Source organism: Asterias rubens, chromosome 4 (assembly GCF_902459465.1).
Source record: "Asterias rubens chromosome 4, eAstRub1.3, whole genome shotgun sequence".
In the NCBI taxonomy this organism is placed as follows: domain Eukaryota; kingdom Metazoa; phylum Echinodermata; class Asteroidea; order Forcipulatida; family Asteriidae; genus Asterias; species Asterias rubens.
The window spans coordinates 5,626,522-5,648,391 of record NC_047065.1 but is presented as its reverse complement, the minus strand read 5'-3'; the positions used below and the strand labels follow the sequence as shown (position 1 = coordinate 5,648,391).

At 40.7% G+C, this 21,870-nt stretch overlaps 1 protein-coding gene across 2 annotated transcripts; it reads right to left on the bottom strand.

Moving 5' to 3' along the window:
• Positions 1-347: 347 nt before the first annotated feature.
• LOC117289393 (monocarboxylate transporter 12-like) lies at positions 348-17,119 on the bottom strand. 2 transcript variants are annotated; one of them, XM_033770497.1, is made up of 5 exons: positions 16,723-17,119; positions 15,017-15,160; positions 12,929-13,004; positions 2,146-2,988; positions 348-1,092 (listed from the first exon to the last, which is right to left on the bottom strand). In XM_033770497.1, the coding sequence occupies exons 4-5, from the start codon at positions 2,948-2,950 to the stop codon at positions 965-967; spliced, it is 933 nt and encodes a 310-aa protein (XP_033626388.1). In that variant the 5' UTR covers positions 2,951-2,988; positions 12,929-13,004; positions 15,017-15,160; positions 16,723-17,119; the 3' UTR covers positions 348-964. The 2 variants fall into 2 exon arrangements, with proteins under 2 accessions (XP_033626388.1, XP_033626387.1); XM_033770496.1 differs by lacking the exons at positions 12,929-13,004; positions 15,017-15,160; positions 16,723-17,119 and having other exon boundaries at positions 2,146-3,159.
• Positions 17,120-21,870: the final 4,751 nt, after the last annotated feature.

Genomic DNA, 21,870 nt, shown 5'->3' with positions numbered 1-21,870 from the left:
ATAATCATTTTTGTAGAAACAGAAACACAAAAAATATATTTTAGTTAGCCTTTAGATAAAGACCTTTTGTAGTAAACCGACTCAGGCATCATTTTTTTTAATTTTTTTTATGTTAATTAATAATTAAAAGCAAACTTAGAATACATTCACTGATTTGTTTGCTCTTTCGAAATGCTTCCCAACAAAAACTACATAATAACATTAAACGTATACATGTAGTGCAACATAATGATAGCGACCTCACCTGTTGACCCTTACTGAAAGGGAACGAATTGCCTTGCATCGGGCGAGTTGGTCTATGAAAAACGTTTTAAACCGTTTGTCATAAAATGCATAATGGGTAGAATGATGTTTTAATAAAGTAGGATACAATGATCCATACAAATATGCCTCGAAATTGCCATTATTTTTGTGGAGTCAAGTCCTTATTTAGGACAAGAATGCCAATAGTCAATTACAGTTTCACCCAATAGTGTTACGTCACTACAAACATTACAAATTAATCAGGGTCTATAGTCGAAATCCACATGACGTCATTGACCGCCATCTTTGATGTTAAACAAGGGAAAAGTGCACGCGTTGGCCTACGCGCTGAGCAGCACGAATCACAGCCAATGAAAGCTTTTCACTCGCGCACATTAATCAAAGATGGCGGCCCACAATACATGGGGTTTATTATTAGACACGATTCAAGTATATCCGCCGTCAAAATGTAGCTAGTGTGGTCCCGCAGGGCACAGGCTGGTGAGTTTTCTGATGTTCGGCGATGGGATTGAAACAAACAAAAAAGACTCAAACGAGTTTAAGACTTGTGTCAAGTCTAGGGTTTAACAACTATGCTTAGGACGCTGATCCTGGACCGGGATGCGTGGAAGACGACAATCGGAGTTTCCAATTCCCGAGAAGGCTGAAGACATCCTTTCGCTCAACTGCATGCAACTGACACGACAGTAGACATCTCCCATCAGAGTCCAGATGGATGGCGTCTTTGTAACCAAACGAGAAGTAATAAAGCCACAACTGTAAGACACTGGACACCTCCCATTACAGTAAAGGCTAGGGTATAGCTCCCGAGAATGTCGTAGATTAATCCTGCGCACAATGAAGACAACAAAACACAAAACAGAAATCAGGATAGTGGACAAAAAGGCGCGCATACTCACGCGACCTGAGAAGTTTGTAAAAAAAGATTGTTGGCTATATTTTGTTTCCCTTCCCGAATATGGATGGTATGGCCTACTGGGTCATGTTAATTAATCATCTTAATAGTTAATGTTCTTTTAAATTTTTTCAGCAGGCTTAAGGAATTATTTTTGTTTTTAAAATGTTAAGTGTTGGCTTCTTTTGCGGGAAACGATATGCTTAAAACGTTGATTAAAGACGCCACCATTGTTTTGCAGTCTGTTTCCTAAAGGGGCTTGTCTGACGAGGCAACTTTAAAGGCAGTGAACACTATTGGTAATTTCACAAAATAAGTATTAGCATAAACCCTTTCTTTGTAAAAAAGTAATGGGGAGAGGTTGATGGTATAAAACATTGTGAGAAATGGCTCCCTCTGAAGTGACGTAGTTTTCGAGAAAGAAGTAATTTTCCACGAATTTGATTTCGAGACCTCAAGTTTAGAATTTGAGATCTCGAAATCAACCATCTAAACGCACACAACTTCATGTGACAAGGGTGTTTTTTTTTCTTTCATTATTATCTCGCAAGTTCGATGACCGATTGAGCTCAAATTTTCACAGGTTTGTTATTTTATTCATATGTTGAGATACACCAACTGTGAAGGCTAGTCTTTGACAATTACCAATAGTGTCCATGCCTTTAATACGTTGATTAAATACGCCACCATTGTTTTGCAGTCTGTTTCCTAAAGGGGCTTGTCTGACGAGGCAACTTTAACGAGCAACTTGGAGGCAACCAACTGCAGTGAATGCTATAGGAACACTTTAGTAGCACATGAGTACAATTTTCAAACAATGTCTATACGATCCCCACGAGTAATAACAATAGGTAAACAATAAAATGTGACTGGCTTTTCTTCTTGGATATTGTGTGGAACTGGTTGCCAATAAATTGCCTCTTGTGGCAGGACCTTAATGTTCACAAGCCACAAATTAATGTCTGCAAACTTACTTTAACACTTACCTGGAAAATACAAAGAGAAAATCCTGCTTAAACCGGCGGAAGGTCCAATCAAACCTAGAACGGATCCCAGCTGATCAGCACCAAAAATGTCAATAATTATGACGTCAAATAGCAACAAGAGCACCGCAGAAAAATAGCCAAAGATGAAAGCAGCCCAGAAAATCGGCCAATAAGTAATTAGCCATGGATCGAGGAGGTAATAGATGCATTGTGTGACAAGTCCAATGCCTAGCCAACCCGAGTTGTTTATACCTGGGATGTAACGAACCAAAGGACCTATGGTGACACTTGCAGGTAGTCTGCCGATTCCATAAATAACAACACAAGTGGAAGCTTCTTTAAGTGAAAGTCCTTTCGAAATGGTGTTTGGAACAAAGTAAATGAACCAAGCTGTGTACATAATCATCCATATGTTCATCATAAAGTTTATAAGCCAGAATGATGTTGATGATAACAAACTAATATTGAATGTCTTACTGAAGAATGAGTGAACAGTTTCCAGACAAGAGTGACAACGACTGTTTGATGCGTCTGCTTCTCCTTCACCGGTAACAGCCGGTTCTTCTATTACATCAACTGTTTGATATTCATCATAACTTCTTGTTACAGCGGGTTCTTTCATCAAAGCTCCACAGACACCAAGATGGGAGAATATCGCACCGAGTAACAGCATGGTTCCCCTCCAACCGTAGGTATCCAAGAAGAACTGTGTTAGGGGCACCATGGTGACGAAGGCAAGTGAACTTCCAAGGCCGCCCAAACCAAGTGCCATTGTAAGCGATTCTCTGAAATGATGACCAATCATCTCTCTGGTCACTACACTCGTGACACCAACTGCTGGCCCTGGTTGAAAAAATGGATATTGGTCTAGTTGATCTGACATATTGCTCTAGAATAGCAAAAAATAGGTTGTGGGTTCGAATCCCACCCGAGTAATATGCCTACTTTTTTTCACAGAACTCGGGAAGGTGAGTCTACTGCACAATTTGACCCTTATTAAAGGATTTGGGTACTTTTTCAAAATGTCCATAGATTTACATTAAACGTACAGGGTTGGAAGATAATAGTAGTGGAAAGCTTCCCTTCAAATATTACTTACTGAGGTGCTGTAGTTTTTGAGAAATGAGTAAAATTATTTCATGAAAATACGTTTGTAAAGGCTTACAATAATTTTCATGACATTGTTTTACTCATTTCCCCAAAACTACAGCACTTCAGCACATAATATTTTCAGGGAAGCTTTCTACTATCGTTATATTCAAACTGTGTAAGTTTAGTGTAAATCTGTGGACATTGTGTTTTTAGTCCTACAAAAAGTACATACACACTTTAACTCACGTGGAATTATTTGTAAGTAATACAAAAAACGCAGTCCAAGTCAGTTCAAACATGTTTTTGTGCTTCTTGTTTTGCTGTGATAATATCACAGCAAAACAAAAAGACACAGTGCCTATACAAAAAAAATGTTGAGTACAACTTGGCAAAAATATTATGCCAAGTTGTTTTAAAGGGATGCTGCAGTGAATTAAAATAAAACAGTTAATTTTGCTGTATATTTACTTCTGATATATGTATCGAACTAATAAATCAATAAAATGTTGTTTTTTTATTCCCGACACATCTGACTTGCGTTATTAGCGAATAAGTCACGCCCCCCTTTTGTGGATTGTTACCGCCCCTACCATCGCCGACATGTCGGGAATTCAAACATATCGTCGGCAAAAAGAGTCTGGTCCCTAACTACACGCGCCTAGGTACCAGGCCACACAGTGCACACGTCTCTATATGCACACAGCCAGGGGCCCGACGGCTCGGGTTACCGACATGACGTCACGTTTATGCAAATGAAGGCTCCCTTTTAGGGATGGTGGGTTCCCCTAATCTCTTGAAAACCATTTTTTTTAATACTTGCGCATTTAATAAAAAAAAAGTCATGTTTAATCGTGAAAATGAATAAAAAAAAAACCACTGCAGCCACCCTGTAAACAGTTGTATGCACTGATGATATCATTAACTTTCAGTAAAGACTTCACTGAAAACATCACTTAGTCAATCGCTGCCAACAATAACTTTAAGAGGTACATTCCATAGAGGAATTTGTTTGTTTAAAAATTTAATTTAACACAGTTTAGACGCAATACTATGGAAATTTAGTATACAGAACCACATATTGGAATTACATGCTCGTTGCACACGTTTTGGGGGTGCTAACAGATTTTGCACTGAAAGCGTATCAAATAAAGTTAACACTTACACAGTTTAATAATGTTAGATTGGCCATGATGATGTCTTTCTTCCACAAGTGGACTTTGACTACTGACAAATGATTGTACTGTTTTATATATGGTTAAAGGGTGTGTACAACATTGGTAAGAATGAAAATATAAATGCTCACAGATTTGCACAAAACTTACATGGTACAAAGATGGTCATGGTAGAAAACTTCCCTTGAAATAGTTTTGCTTGAAATGGCATAGTTTTTAGGAAATGAGTAAAAGAATAGTCTTTATAGTAGGGTCATATCTTTGGATTCCGTGACCATTTTTTTGCTACTTTTTTTCTCGATGGATTTTACTTCAGGAACCATCTAAAAGGAAAAAAGCCCCTATGAACCTCTGAAATGTGATAGGAACTTTTGTTTTATTGCGCAATATTCAAAATGGCCGCCGACACCATCTTGAAAAACATAACTTGTAATAGCTCTGGCACCATATGAGCTAGACAGACAAAATATATGTCCTTTTCCACTATATCTGGCATGCCAAAAACACTGGAATGGTAATTGTAAGGTTTGGGGACCATCTTGACCTCTAAATCCAAGATGGCCGACATCTCCAACTTGAAAAACATAGCATGTAATAGCTTGGCACCATATGACCTAGACGGGAAAAAGAGATGTCCTTTTCCACTATTTCTGGCATGCGAAATACACTGGAAAGGTGAATGTAAGGTTTGGGGACTATCGTGACCTCTAAATCCAAGATGGCCGCCATCGCCATCTTGAAAATTATACTAGCTATATGGAACCAGATAGGGAAAAAGAGGTGTATATTCCCACTATTTGTGCCATTACAAAATCCACTGGAATGGTAATTGTAGAGTTAGGGATCATCGTGGTCACAAAATCCAAGATGGTTGCCTCCGCCATCTTGAAAGTTATGAAATGTGACAGCTCTGGCACCAGATAAACTGAGAGAACAATCAGGGTTTCATTTTTAACATATGAAAAATCAATTATGGTTTTTGTTTTGTTTATAGGGACCATCCAACCTCTTTTAATTTAAATTGACTGAATGCAAGATGAATTTATCAGCTGTTTTTTAATTAAGTATGAGAAGCTAGGTGTAATTATGACTTGTTTTTTTTATGTATGTTTACTTTTTCTTTGATTGCTTGAAGTACCCCCTCTAGTTGCTAAATGTTTTACTGAGTTCTCATTATGTTTGTCTTAATCATTTTAATTCGGTAAGATTTAATAAGATTATTATCTAAAAATATCACTGGCCATCCTGAGTGATGAAAACCTATTTATGCCTCTATTGTATTATTTGATAGTTTAAGTCTATGTTTGTCTAGGTCATCTGGTGCCAGAGCTAATATGGAAGTTATGTTTCAAGATGGCGAAGGAGGCCATCTTGGATTTAGAGGTTAATATGGTCCCCAAACTTTACAATTTCCATTCCAGTGTATTAAGCATGTCAGAAATAGTGGAAAATTACATCTCTTTTGTCCATCTAGGTCATATGGTGCCAGAGCTATTACATTGTATGTTTTTTTAAGATGGCGACGGCGGCCATCTTGGATTTAGAGGTCAAGATGGTCCCAAAACTTTACAATTACCATTCCAGTGTATTTGACATGCCAGAAATAGTGGAAAAGGACATCTCATTTGTCCGTCTAGGTCATCTGGGGCCAGAGCTATTACAATTTATGTTTTTCAAGATGGCGTCGGCGGCCATTTTGAATATTGCGCAATAAAACAAGTTCATATCACATTTCAGAGGTTCATAGGAGCTCATTTTCTTTTTAAATGGTTCCTGACGTCAAATCCATCGAGAAAAAAAGGTAGCAAATAAATGGTCACGGACTCCAAAGAATATGAACTATGAATACCAGTCTGGTCGTCAATCTTAAGAACACCATATTGATAAAAAGCAATTGTCTTCACTAGTTCTGGGCAATATTCATACCCAAGGATAAAACATTCGTTTAAGTTTCAGATAGCTGGCGTTGACTGAGGTTTACAACTGATTTATGTTTAATTCCCTGATTGTTTGTCCCGTTACTTGTGCAACCCTTGCTATTAGGGTTCGTTCGTACCTTGTTGGCTTTAGATTGGAGGCGCTGGACCAGTAGCAGTACTGGTATTTACTATTTAATACGCGACTCTCCTGAAAACATCGCTTTGCCCTTTGTGATTTTCACCTTTTTCCCAAAAACTTGGCGACTATAAATCATGCTAATAAAATTGTTTTTTTTTGTTTAGTTTGTTTGTGACTCACAGCTAATTTCTGAATTGCTCATAACTTGCCGTCACTGCACTGGTGACTGGCTCAACAGAAACCGGTTGCTCGTGTATGGTGGTGTATTTACTTAAAAGTAGTGTAGCAATAGCAGTTTTATACTATGTACAGCAGTACAACATACATGTACTCCGCAGTACGTTAGTTCATGAAACTTTTTTGAGTTGAGATTGAAATTTGAAAAGGGAAACTAAAAATGTTGCTTATGTAAGTTAACGTTTGTTCATTCTCAGCCAGGCAAGTCCTCTATTATGGAACGCCAAAGAGGCATTTAATCATCGGTAATGGTCTTTTGCAACCGGTGATCAAATTTGTCATCGGTGGTGGTCCTATGCGATCGGTGATCAACTTTAGCGAGCAGTGATAAAACACGACCGGTGGTCCATTTTAGCGATCGGTCATGCATATTCATGATCGGTGATGGTATATAGCGATCGGTCATGCATATTCACGACCGTTGATGGCTTTTTGCAATCGGTGGTCAACTTTAGTGATCGGTGGTGGTTTTTTGCAATCGGTCAACGTTAGGGATCGGTGGTTGCTTTTTGCAGTTGGTCAACTTTAGGGATCGGTGGTTGCTTTTTGTAATCGGTCAACTTCAGGGATCGGTGATGGCTTTTTGCATGCGGTCAACTTTAGTGATCGGTGGTGGCTTTTTGCAATCGGTCAACTTTAGTGATCGGTGGTGGCTTTTTGCAATCGGTCAACTTTAGGGATCGGTGATGGCTTTTTGCAATCGGTCAACTTAAGGGATCGGAGGTGGCTTTTTGCAATCGGTCAACTTTAGGGATCGGTGGTGGCTTTTTTGCAATCGGTCAACTTTTGCAACCGGTGATGGGATTTTGGGATATCCGAATTTTGCGTCCGGTCGGTACAGGCCTACTTCAAAACCTATGATTGTGTAGATTGTTGAAATTAGTTGTTGTTATTTTCTAGTTCACACCACCATGGCGGAATAAATTACACTCACCAGCGGGTTGACTGACTTGCCAAACATTTTTAGAAGAGTACCATTTTATAACTATGTAAGGGGGAACGCAACAAACATCAAATTAATCAGCTCTTTCTAAAAAGATAATAATAATAATAATAACAAATGGGTAGGAGAGTGTGTGGAAGGGTTATCTATGTCCCACAATTGGTTGTCGTCTTCCGGAAATGGTGTATGCCGGGGAAATACAAATATTTATATTCTGTGAAGGGAAATGTTTTTGAACAAGAGTCTCTACCGATAGTTTTGTGTGTTAAGGGAAATCTGAAATCATACAAGTAGCCCTATGTAAACAGACCCGGAGGTGAGAACATTATGACCACACAAAAACCGTTTTGATGGAAAACACATATTATGTGCATCATGAATGTGATGGACAAACACAGACCGGGACGCACTCAACACGTTTTATAAAAGGCTAGGTAAAGTATTATACAAATATTTCCTTGTAATAAACGGTGAGGCACGTTTTAATTGAATCCAAAGCGAAAAACGTACTATACAAAGTTCTTAACTTAGGGGGGGGGGGGGTGTATAAAGTATAAAGATAAAAGAGTTAAATCTTATATAAAATTGAAGCTTGAAGATAAGCTTTACTCTAAACGTAATTTTGTTTTAAATTATTAATTAAATAACCTTGTGATCTTCATTTGCATATTTAATTAGTAAATCTTAGTAGAACGCCATATCTCAAGAAGTATACTTCCGAGTCAACCGGAAGTTGGCCCATTTTTTGTTTCAGTTATACTACACAATCAATCTTCATTTTTTGTTTCAGTTATAGACTCCTTTTAAATTTTTACTTTGGAAAACCGTGACCCCATGTTGACCTCTATTTTCGGGTCAACCTGAATTGGGACCAGATCTCAAGACCTATGTAGCCCAGAGCTCAAAAGGTGATAGCGCCCTCAAGGCTGGAACAGGGGATAGCGCCCTCAATTGACTGGAGATGTCCAGGCCATGTGAGAGTGTTTTATGGCAGACATGTTTGTTGTTATGCATGTCATGTAAAAGTTTGCTCATCATTTTGTTTTTTGAAATATAATAGTTGAGGGAGAAATAATAACCTTCTGTTAGCAGGTTTTGTGTTCCTGCAAACCAGTAAAGATTTATTGGCAGTTGTTGGCTCTCAGATCTCAGATCTACAATCTTAGATCTTCTCTATGAATAATCAGCTTTCTCAAGTTGAATAAACTCTAAACTGTTGGAGTGTTGGTACTTGGTGACGAATGAAACTGCGGACCTTCCACATCTGGACTCGCTGTCTGCTGGACTGTGGAATGCGTGGACTGCTGGACTGGGTCTAGACGTACTACCTAGCTGCAACAAGTTTCCCCGGGACTTCTGAACTATTTGACCTACTGCGTACCTACATCTGTACATGTACGTAGCTGCAAGGTGTCGAGTGGAGGAGGAATTACAGTGCCCGTATCCTTGATATTAACCGCGGAATTGAACTCGTGAACTGATAAATCGAATATAATCGCGGAATTGAACTCGTGAACTGATAAATCTGTTAGAGTTTTATTGCAGTTTGCAATTTTTTGCTAAAAGTTAAAGTTTGTTTAATATCTTGATGAAGAAAGAGCTGTGAAGAGCATTAAAAGTGGTTGTTTAAAAGTTTAATTCTTTTGCACTGAGTCAGTTCGTGTGTGTGTTACACCTTTACAACCTATTTCAAACTTGTTCCAGTTTCCGCGACCCCATGTTGACCTCTACTTCCGGGTCAACCGGAAGTTGGACCATATCTCAAGAACTATACAACCGATTTTCAAACTTTTTTTTCAGTTGCACACTCCTTTGTGTTAAATATTAACTTTGAAAAATGTGTCCCCTTGTTGACCTCTACTTCAGGGTCAACCGAAAGTGGGACCATACCTCAAGAACTACACGACTAATTTTCAAACCCTTTTTTACTTAGAGACTCTTTGAGCATTAAGGATTAACCTTAACAAAATTTGGCCCCCATATTGACCTAGCTCTACTTCCAGGTCACCCAGAAGTGGGACAATATCCCAAGAACTTCACAACCTATGTTCAAACCTTTTTTCAGTTATAGCCTAACAAACAATACAGTATCGGGCCAATGGTGGCATGTACCGGCGTCGAGTTTCGATACGGTGCCGTTAATTATGATGATGATATTGAGCCAGAATTGGGCCAGTGCTGGCCTTCTTCCGGTCAAGCGTCATGTCCTTGCTAGTAAAGTGCCCACACTGGGCCAATGTCGGTTTTATAGAGGCAAACTATTTTAGTTAGGACGGAGGTTTGCCTGTCTTGGCCAATATTGGTTTTGTGCGGCACACCGTTTCGGCAAAATGATGAACCTTTAATGGGCCGATGCTGGTTTTGTAGCGGTGCACCATTTTGGGAAAGTGGTAGAAAACCTGCAGTGGTCCAATACTGGTTTTGTGGCACACCATTTGGGAAAACAGGCAAAAAACCTCTCATTGAGCCAAGTCTTATTATTATTATTATTATTATTAATACTGGTTTTGTAGCTGCACACCATTTTTGTCAAAATGGTGTCATATAGAAAACCTTTTCGGGGCCAGTCATGTCAATACTGGCTTTGGCAAAACGGTAAAGAGATATGTTCTAATTACTAAACCGACTTGATATTTAAAAAGAAATTAGCCCATGCAAGTTATTGAAGCTGGGGTGGATTTCACAAAGAGTCAAGACTAGTCTTATCTCGAGTTAGGAAGAGTTAATCGTCCTAACTTAGGACTAGCCATACGTTTCTTATATCTCCAAGGACTATGTCCTAAGTTAGGACTAGGCCTAACTCTCTGTGAAATCGACCCCTGATGGTACCGGCATTTTGAGAAACCGAAAACTATTAATAAAACAACATTCTAAAATGTATACCTCCTTTATTATTTTATTGGTTTTTACATAGCATTTTTAATTTGATTTATTCATTGCTGCTGTTTTTTCATTTTTTTATGTTTTGTGTTTATCATGGACAACTACACTTTATTGTAATGAACTTTTTTATTGCAAAGTAATTTCATTTAAATTTAATATTATTTGATATACATTTTGCATTTTTATTTTATTAATAAAAACTTACGAGTTAAAATGCTGGTTGAGTTTTCGTCTGATAATGAAAGTTTTACTTTCTGTCATCTGTCTACTGGTTTGTTGGCGGCACACCATTTTGGCAAAATGGTAGAAAACCTCTATTGTGCCAACACTGGTTTTGTAGCTGCACCATAGACAATCTTTTCTGGGCCAATACTTTTTTTTTAGCGCCACGCCATTTTGACAAAATGGTATAGAAAACTTTTTCTGGGCCAATACTGGTTTCGAAGTGGCACACCATTTGTGTAGATTGTGGATATTAATTGTTGTTATTTTCTAGTTCACACCACCGTGGAGGAATAAATTACACTCACCAGCGGGTGACTGACTTGCCAAACATTTTTAGAAGAGTACCATTTTATACCCAGATAACATACATACATTGGGCAATCAGTTATTCCAAATTATTACATTATTGCAATCAAGATTTATTAATATCTACAATGTTTACTAGCAAGGACATGACGCTTGACCGGAAGAAGGCCAGCACTGGCCCAATTCTGGCTCAATATCATCATCATAATTAACGGCACCGTATCGAAACTCGACGCCGGTACATGCCACCATTGGCCCGATACTGTATTGTTTGTTAGGCTATAACTGAAAAAAGGTTTGAACATAGGTTGTGAAGTTCTTGGGATATTGTCCAACTTCCGGTTGACCTGGAAGTAGAGCTAGGTCAATATGGGGGCCAAATTTTGTAAAGGTTAATCCTTAATGCTCAAAGAGTCTCTAAGTAAAAAAGGGTTTGAAAATTAGTTGTGTAGTTCTTGAGGTATGGTCCCACTTCCGGTTGACCCTGAAGTAGAGGTCAACAAGGGGACACATTTTTCAAAGTTAATATTTAACACAAAGGAGTGTGCAACTGAAAAAAAAGTTTGAAAATCGGTTGTATAGTTCTTGAGATACGGTCCCACTTCCGGTTGACCCGGAAGTAGAGGTCAACATGGGGTCGCGGAAACTGGAACAAGTTTGAAATAGGTTGTATAGGTCTTGAGATCTGGTCCCAATTCAGGTTGACCCGAAAATAGAGGTCAACATGGGGTCACGGTTTTCCAAAGTAAAAATTTAAAAGGAGTCTATAACTGAAACATAAAATGAAGATTGATTGTGTAGTATAACTGAAACAAAAAATGGGCCAACTTCCGGTTGACCCGGAAGTATACTTCTTGAGATATGGTGCTCTACTAAGATTTACTAACTAAATATGCAAATGAAGATCACAAGGTTAATTAATTAATAATTTAAAACAAAATTACGTTTAGAGTAAAGCTTATTTTCAAGCTTCAATTTTATATAAGATTTAACTCTTTTATCTTTATACTTTATACACCCCCCCCCTAAATTAAGAACTTTATATAGTACGTCTTTCGCTTTGGATTCAATTAATACGTGCCTCTCCGTTTATTACAAGGAAATATTTGTATAATACTTTACCTAGCCTTTTATAAAACGTGTTGAGTGCGTCCCGGTCTGTGTTTGTCCATCACATTCATGATGCACATAATATGTGTTTTCCATCAAAACGGTTTTTGTGTGGTCATAATGTTCTCACCTCCGGGTCTGTTTACACAGGGCTACTTGTATGATTTCAGATTTCCCCTATTATTATTATCTTTTTAGAAAGAGCTGATTAATTTGATGTTTGTTGCGTTCCCCCTTACATAGTTATAAAATGGTACTCTTCTAAAAATGTTTGGCAAGTCAGTCAACCCGCTGGTGAGTGTAATTTATTCCTCCATGGTGGTGTGAACTAGAAAATAACGACAACTAATATCCACAATCTACACAATCATAGGTTTTGAAGTAGGCCTGCACCGACCGGACGCAAAATTCGGATATCCCAAAATCCCATCACCGGTTGCAAAAGTTGACCGATTGCAAAAAGCCACCACCGATCCCTAAAGTTGACTGATTGCAAAAAGCCACCTCCGATCCCTTAAGTTGACCGATTGCAAAAAGCCATCACCGATCCCTAAAGTTGACCGATTGCAAAAAGCCACCACCGATCACTAAAGTTGACCGATTGCAAAAAGCCACCACCGATCACTAAAGTTGACCGGTTGCAAAAGACCATCACCGATGATTAAATGCCTCTTTGGCGTTCCATACTCTATGCGTTACTTATTAACATGTTATTATATTTCTGAATAATTACAACAGAATAAAATAAATTAATTACCTTATTTCATATTCCACCACCCACCAACAGCACACGTTGACACGGACTAATAACCTGACGTTCTTGTTGCTGCATGCTGCAGACGAGAGGGAAAGTTACGAATCGCGCGGGCGATATTTGCGCGACAGTGAAAATGACACTTTTTTTTGCGATAATGGTTTTTGAACAGTGTAAAATAACTGTATTTTTTTTTGCGATGAAATTTCTTTTAATGTATTTAAAATTCATAAAAAGATTTTTGTGGTGACACCAACCTACTTTACTTTTGCAAGGGTCTGCGCACTTTTTGTTTGAGAAAAAAAAAAAAAAAAACCTACACAGATTTACCCTAAACTTGAAGATAATGATAGTAGAATTAATGATATTAGTTGCTGAGGTGATGTAGTTTTTGAGAAATGAGTAAAACTACAGGACCACAGCAACTAATATTTTATATACGTTTCTGGGGGCCTACTATCATTACCTTCAAACGGTGTAAATTTAATGTAAATTTGAGGACATTGTGTTTTGTGTTACAAAAAGTACCCAAATCTTTTAAAGTATGAAGGTGGTTGTCGCCAATATCCGAAAATTATGAGAGTTAAGTAATAAGCCAAGTTCTTACTAAGTACTTACTAAAATATTAGCATAAAATCTTACTTGATAATGAGTAATGGGGAGAGGTTGATAGTGTAAAACACTGTGAGAAATGGCTCCCTCTGAAGAAACGGTGTTTTCGAGAAAGAAGTAAATTTTCAACACGTTTGATTTCGAGACCTCAGATTTAGAATTTGAGATCTCGAAATCAAGCATCTGAAAGTACACAATTTCGAGTGACAAGGGTATTTTTTCTTCCATTATATTATCTCGCAACTTCGACGAACAATTGAGCTCAAATTTTCATAGGTTGTTATTTTATACACCAAGTGAGAAAACTGGTCTTTGACAATTACCCATATAGTGTCCAGTGTCTTTAAAGAAACACGGCAGTGCCTTGGATCGGTCGACTTGGTCTTTGAAAAGCGTTGGTAACCGTTTGTTTTATAATGCATATGGTTAGAAAGATGTTTTAAAAGTAAAATACAATGATCCACACACATTTGCCTCGAAATTGCATGGTTTTCCTTTTACTTTGCGAACTAACACGGTCGCCCCGACCGTGTTTGTCGATGAGGTAAAAGGAAAACCACGTAACTTCGTGTGAAACTTGTGTGGATCATGGGTGTTATATTCTACTTTAAAAATATCTTTCTAATAATATGCATCTTACAACAAACGCTTTTCAAAGACCAACTCGACTGATCCAAGGCAACGTGTTCCTTTAAAGTGTCAGGTCGAAACTTGTTTGCTGTTACCATGGATTCATCATATTATGGGTTAAGTTCACGGTGCAATAAATGAATAGTAAGATGATGTTTATCTTGGTTTTACCCATAAACACTGATGTGACGGTAAGCACATAGTCAGTACTGGCACGAGTTTTGAGAAAAAAACAAATCACAGGCACATTACTCGGGTGAGATTCTAACCCACGACCTCTGCAATTCTAGAACAGTGCCTTGTTAGCTAGACAACCGAGATAACCCGGTAGCTAAAGGCAGTTCGAATCCTATGTTTTAGCAGTGCAACGATTAATGACGATGCAAACCGAAATCTGCAAATTGCATTTCTTCACTTTTATTTACTTTAAAGGCAGTGGACACTATTGGTAATTACTCAAAAATAATTATTAGCACAAAACCTTCCTTGGTAACGAGTAATGGGGAGAGGTTGATGGTATAAAACATTGTGAGAAACGGCTCTCTGTGAAGTGCCATAGTTTTCGAGAAAGAAGTAATTTTCCACGAATTTGATTTCAAGACCTCAAGTTTAGAACTTGATCGAGGTCTCGAAATCAACCATCTAAACGCACACAACTTCGTGTGACAAGGGTGTTTTTTCTTTCATTTTTATCTCGCAAGTTCGACGACCAATATTGAGCTCAAATTTTCACAGGTTTGTTATTTTATGCATATGTTGAGATACACTAACTGTGAAGGCTAGTCTTTGACAATTACCAATAGTGTCCACTGCCTTTAAAGAGTCTGCGTCTTTCATACTCAGTCTTACCGGCAAATAGAGTGATGAGGATCGCTATCTGATACAAACTGGATGCAAATGAAGACGCTATCAGTGACCCACCGATGAGTACACCACTCACAGTGACCACAACTCGTACTCCAAATTTCTCTCGTAAGGGAGACGCAAATAGAGCTGTGAAACAATTATGAGAAAGTGTATATAATTGGTAAAGAAACGGGGTCTGAAATTGAGGACATTCCAAACCTATTTATTTATTTATTTACTTTTTTTTGCAAGTCGCCTGACACACAAGGCCTGAAGGCCACTTCAAGGTGTGGGCTACAATTTTTTTTTTCAGAGGCCGTTGCCACCTACTCCTAGGGCTGAAACAGGGTTACCCCTTTCACAGTCCATACGAATGTAGGCTTGGGTATCATCCATTCGAAGCCTGGCCGGTAGAGCAGAAAGCACTACCTCCCCAATTTTATGTAGCAAGTGTCACGACCGGGATCCGAACCCACACCCTGCTGATCAAACACCAGTGCTTGAATCCGGCGCTTTTAACCGCTCGGCCATGACACTGCCACATATAGATAATGGTGGCTTCTTATGTGGCGCGAAGTTTCAATCACCTTGTGATAGTAATAAAAATTTCTTATATAGCGCATTTCACAATACACTACAGCCGTATCAATGCTCTTTACATTAGTACCCTGGTCATGGGGCCAATAACATCCCTGTAATGTTTCTCAGCTCCCTAGGGAGTATACGGCCCTGGGCTGCCTGTAAGGCGCTTGTGGCTTTATTCATACACAATATCAACCTCTACCCTCGCACGTACCCATTTATACCCCTGGGTGAAGAGAAGCAATTATAGTAAAGTGTCTTGCTCAAGGACACAAGTGTCACGACCGGGATTCGAACTCACACTCCGGTGAATCAGCACCAGAACTTGAATTCGATGCTCTTAACCACTCGGCCATGACAGTCCAGGACCAATCCACGAAAGAAATCCATCTTCTTAAAAAAAAAACTTCGGAAGAACAACAAATACATGTCATTCAGTTTTCGTTCTAATAGTTTTGTTGCTTTCCATTGATTATATTTAGCATTGTTGTATGTTTAAAAAAAAACTGTTATTTTGCTTTCTTTCATATTGTTTGATTATGGGCCCACATTGTCTCTGCGCCTTGGACATCTTTAAAAGGCACTGGTCAAAATTGGTAATTACTCAAAACAATTGTTAGCATAAAAAATTACTTTGTAAAAAGCAAAGGAGAGCTGTTAAACATTGTGAGAAACGGCTCCCTCTTATAAGTGACGTAGTTTTCGAGAAAAAAGGTAATTTTCCACGAATTTGATTTCGAGACCTCAGCGTTAGATTTTGATGTCCTGAACTCAAGCATGTAAAATCACACAACTTCTTGTGAAATTGATGTTTCATTATAAACATATTGACTGGCAATGAGGTAACTAGTGTACGTCTATTATACCCGAGGGAATTTGAGTGACCAGAATAGGAACCTATTTCCAGAGGCCGAAGGCCGAGGGAAATAGGCCCCTCTTCTGGTCACTCACAGGCCCGGTCAATATGTGTTTTATATTACAGCTCGGTCTTAATGTCAAATAAGAACAGAAATTTGGTCCGGTGCCTTTAATATTGATATGCCGCATTACAATTATCTATTATTATTACTTTACTAGTAAAAAACACAACCACTTGAACATAAGCTTATCCAAGCAATTTGTCCTACCTGAAAACTCAAAACTGGCGTCAGTAATAGCAATCATCCATCCAACCAACCAAGTTGAAGCATTGAACTGTTCTTGTAGCGTCGGTAACATCAGAGCAAGGCCCTTAATCATACCAATCCATACAACCCAAACCGAGAATAAACCCGTAACACCAAGCCAACCAATACGGCCGCCATCTTTAAAGATTTTAACAACCAAATCAACACTTTTGAGAAGGCAACCCATTATTATACACTCCTAAACAAGCAGCACTCAGCTATATAGAAGTTCCTTCTTTCAAAGAATTGTCAAAAGTTGAAACTCGCTCGCAGCTGTGGTGTTGGCCGTCCCCAACTTTAGTGAGGTTTTTAGTTGTTTCTGATAACACATTTGTGTCCGATCAGCACTCAGCCAACAATCAATCACCCTTGTCTGAATGTCCCCACTTATCCTGGCAAGTTATCAACGTAAGCGCAAACATATTGTGACGGTCAGTGCATTTACTAGGTGTTTAAGAAGTTATGCGACGGCGCGTGCGCGAGCTGGTCGGTGACTGCACCGATCTACGCATGTGTTGTAGGCGGAGCGACGGGTTGGCCGTCGTGTGTTATGTCCTCCCAGGTGAGGCCCCTGATGAAAGATAGGGCGATGGGAGATCGAGAGAGTACCCCCCTAAGAGGCTATGTTTCAGAGACACCCGCCCCTGCTGAGGCTTTTTCTGTTGACAAGGATGGACAGTCTTTTGTGTCTAATCAGAGTTTTATGGAACAGGGTAGACAGAGTACAAATCCATTTATGAAGGACACAGATGTGGTTAGTCTAAAGAGGTTGAAAAGTCCAAATGGAGTGGCTAACAATTCTGCTGAGGGAAGAGTGCTTCCTGTGATGAGTTCAGCTGTAACGGGTACAGTGCCTTTAAAGAAGTCGAACGTTTGTGTTGTAGAAGAGGGTAAGATGTTGGAGCGTAAGAATCGGCGCCCAAATATCACCCCTGATAGGTATAGTGGCAAAGTTTGGTGGCGAGAATATCACCGACATTTCGAGTCATGTCGAGAGGTCAACGGGTGGAATGAAGAGCAATCAGCGAGGTATTTGTCAGCGAGCCTTCAGGGAAATGCTCTCAGAATTATTTTGGGAGACGCTTTCCCTGGTCACAAGCGTACCTATGGTGAATTGGTTAAATTACTAGAGAGGAGATTTGGTTCTGGAAGACAGAGCGAGAACTATATGGTAGAGCTGAGGCATCGTCGGCAAGGGCCGAGGGAGAGCCTGCAAGAGCTTGGTCAGGCTATCCATGAGTTAACGCTTAGAGCGTACCCTGAGATCCAAGAGGAGTCTCGTGAGAGGTTGGCCAAGAATCATTTTCTTGATGCAGTTGATAGTCGGTCAGTAAGGGAGGGTATTAACCTGGCCCGCCCGAAGAATCTGGACGAGGCGATCCGGGCTGCTCTTGAGACTGATAACTTTGAAAAGGTGGAGCAGCAGAGGATACTTGATGGTAAACCTCCTAAGATGGCGAGGGCAATAGACTCTGGTCTGGATCAGAGAGTAGAGAAGATGGAGGCCAATTTGGAGTTGCAGGCTCAGACTTTAAAGACAATGGTTGATTTGCTGGGACGATTTTCAGGTCAGTCGGTTGAATTGCCTGCTCAGGCAGAAGAGTTCCCCCAAGAGAGGAAAAAGTTTGCGAGAGGCAAGGGGAAAGATTGGAAATGTTTCAATTGTGACAAGAAAGGTCATTTTGCCCGAGAATGCAAGGAACCCCCAAAGAAACGGCAACCAGCCACACGGTGGACCCACGGGGCGACTGGAAGTCGGAGAGGGTCCAAGAGGCAATACAATGGCAACTCAATAGTGGACGATAAGAGAAGAAAGGTAGAAGATGGGCAAAGAGTGATAAATCTGCCTAAGTCGAGTGTTGATCCCCGTTATGGTTTCTTTGTAGATGGGCTAGTCAGGGCCTCAGATTGTCGATTTCTGGTTGACACTGGGTCAACCGACACTCTAATCAGCAGTGAGGTTTACTACAAAATTCCTAAGGAGCGAAGACCCCTTTTGGGAGAGGGAAGCATACAGGTGAGACAAGTGGATGGCAGTCCACTTTCAGTACTGGGCATCGCTGAGGTAGAAATTCAGATTGGTCGAACCACCCAGTCGGTCAGGGCAATTTTCACAGAGATGCGTTGTCCTGGAATCTTAGGGATGGATTTCCTTGTACCCACAGGTGGGAAATTAGATTTTCAAACTAAGAGGTGGAGTTTGAATGGTGAGGACATACAATGTACCAGCAGTGTCGGGGAACCGTTTGTTGGTCGTGTGGTTGTTCTTGAAAACACGGTGATTCCTGCTGGCTATGAGGCAGTTGTCACTGGTACCATAGTGAAGAGAAGTAATCTTTTTGCAGGTCCAGCCCTAGTGAACCTTTAGAGAGTGGTGGTGAACTGGCAAAGTAAGGATTGGTACTGGCCAGATCGTTGGTAGAGGCAGGGAACGACATTGTTCCACTGCGAGTGTTTAATCCTCGTAAGGAACAGAGAGTTGCCCGAAAGGGAACGACTGTTGGTGTGATTTGCCAAGTTGAGCATGATTTGATAGAAGGTAACCCCGGGTTGATAGCAGACCCACCACTGGCAGTTCCTGGTTTTTTAAGTGACTTATATGAGAGAGGCACTGCAAGTGTTGACTCAAAGTACCACGAGAAGGTAAAGAAATGCTTGTGTGATTTCCGTGATGTCTTTTCCAGTGGTGACCATGATATTAGTCGAACAGAGGATGTTAGACACCATATACAAACGGGTGATGCTAGGCCTATCAAAGAGAGGCCAAGACGTCAACCTTACTGTAATCAGCAAGAGATAGACAGGCAAGTCCGTGACTTGGAAAAGAGAGGTGTGATTGAGCCATCAGATAGTCCTTGGGCCTCGAATGTTGTTCTTGTGGGTAAGAAGGATGGGACGAAGCGTTTTTGTGTCGACTATAGAAGATTAAATGCAGTCACCATTAAAGACGCATACCCGGTCCCACGCATTGACGAAACATTTGATGCCTTGGGTGGGGCAAAGTGGTTCTCGACCCTAGATCTTGCTTCGGGGTATTGGCAAGTTGCACTTGACGAGGAGGCAAGCCAGAAGTCAACTTTTGTTGTGAGAAATGGGCTGTATCGCTGGAAGTGCATGCCATTTGGCCTTTGTAATGCACCAGCAACTTTTGAGAGGCTCATGGAGAAAGTCATGGCAGGTCTGCAATGGGACATTCTTTTGATTTATTTGGACGACATTATTGTTTTTGGGAAGTCAGTGACCGAGATGATAGAGCGTCTCAGAGTGGTGTTTGCGAGACTCGGGCAGGCAGGGTTGAAGTTGAAGCCAAGCAAGTGCCATTTGTTCCGACAGTCAGTAGCTTACCTAGGGCACATAGTGTCTACAGAGGGTGTGGCCACAGATCCGCAAAAGGTACAGGCGGTGGCTGATTGGCCTGTTCCAAGGTGTGTGAAAGATGTAAGAAGTTTCTTGGGTCTTGCATCTTATTATCGGAAAGTCATCCGTGGGTTTGCAGGGATAGCCAGTCCTCTGCATGCGTTAACCGAGAAGTCACGAGATTTTATATGGGATGAGTCTTGTCAGGGTGCTTTCGAGGAGTTGAAAAGTATGCTCGTTACTGCACCTGTATTGCCCTATCCAATTCCAAACCAAGATTTCATCTTAGACACCGATGCAAGCGGTGATGGTATCGGGGCGGTGTTGTCCCAAGTCCAGGAAGGGAATGAGAAGGTCTTGGAATATGCTAGTCGTAAACTCAGCAGGCCGGAGAGGAACTACTGCGTTACCCGTCGTGAGTTGCTTGCTGTTGTGGTTTACTTGAAGCACTTTAAACAGTACTTGTATGGTAGAAAGGTCAAGGTGAGAACCGACCATGCTGCGCTTCGTTGGTTGTTTCAGTTTAAGAACCCGGAGGGCCAGTTGGCAAGGTGGATGGAAGTGGTTTCCGAATGTGACATTCAGATTGAGCATAGGCCGGGCAAGAAGCATGGAAATGCTGATGCGTTGTCCCGGCGGGAATGCAAGCAATGTGGTAGAGATGAAGGAACCGTTGATGACCAAAATAGTTCTATGGTCCAACAGGTGCTTCCTCAAAGGGAAGATCCCAAAGTCAGGGGTGTTGTGGTTCAACCAGTCTTGTCCTCAGAAGTTTTAAGAGAAGCACAGATGGAGGATGACATTGTTGGATGGGTGGTCAAGCTGAAAGGAAGGGGTGAGAATCGTCCTGAATGGAAGGAAGTGTCTCATCTTCCGAAGAGTCACAAGGCGTATTGGTCTGTGTGGAAGCAGTTAGTGGTTAAAGAGGGTCTCTTGTATAGACAATGGGAGTCAGATACCGGTGATTCGGTGAGGTTGCGACTTGTTCTCCCTAAGCAGTTCAGAGAAGAAGTATTGGGCGAGTTACATGGAGGGCAGTTGAGTGGGCATTTGGGTGTCCATAAGACGATGGCCAAAGTGAAGTATCGGTATTTCTGGCCCGGTATGTCAGCAGACATAAGGTCCTTTTTGAGGAGTTGTGACTTGTGCGCAAAAAGGGAGTCACCCGCCAGAAAGAGGCGGGCTCCCCTCCAACAATATCGTGTGGGTGTCCCTATGGAGAGAGTGGCCATAGACTTGCTCGGGCCACTGCCGAGGTCGGACAGTGGCAATCAATGGATCATGGTGGTAGGGGACTATTGTAATAAGTGGATGGAGGCTTACCCGCTGCCAGATGCGACAGCAGGTACAGTAGCACTGAAGTTGGTAAATGAGTTTGTCTGCCGATTTGGGGTCCCGCAAGAGTTACATTCTGATCAGGGTAGCAATTTCGAGTCTTGTGTTTTCAGCGAGATGTGCCGTGTATTGGGCATCACCCAAACCCGTACAACTGCCTACAATCCGAAGTCCGACGGGATGGTGGAGAGGTTCAACAAGACTCTGGTAAACATGGTAGCGGTGCTCGTCGACCCCAAAAGAATGCAAAAGATTGGGATGAGTGTCTTCCGTACGCAACTTTTGCGTACCGTTGCACTCCCCACGAATCTACTGGGGAATCCCAAAATATGATGATGTTGGGTAGGGAGGTGAGCCTTCCGGTTGATTTGTTGGTTGAGTGTGGCGATGTGGAGGACGGTATTGGGACAGATTTCG

Bases quoted from the DNA above. Each gene is read 5' to 3' on its own strand.
- LOC117289393 (XM_033770496.1), bottom strand. From the start codon at position 3,028: ATGTCAGATCAACTAGACCAATATCCATTTTTTCAACCAGGGCCAGCA. The intron at 1,093-2,145 runs GTAAGTGTTAAA...CATTGTGCGCAG, and splicing joins TTTCTCTTTGTATTTTCCAG to GATTAATCTACGACATTCTC.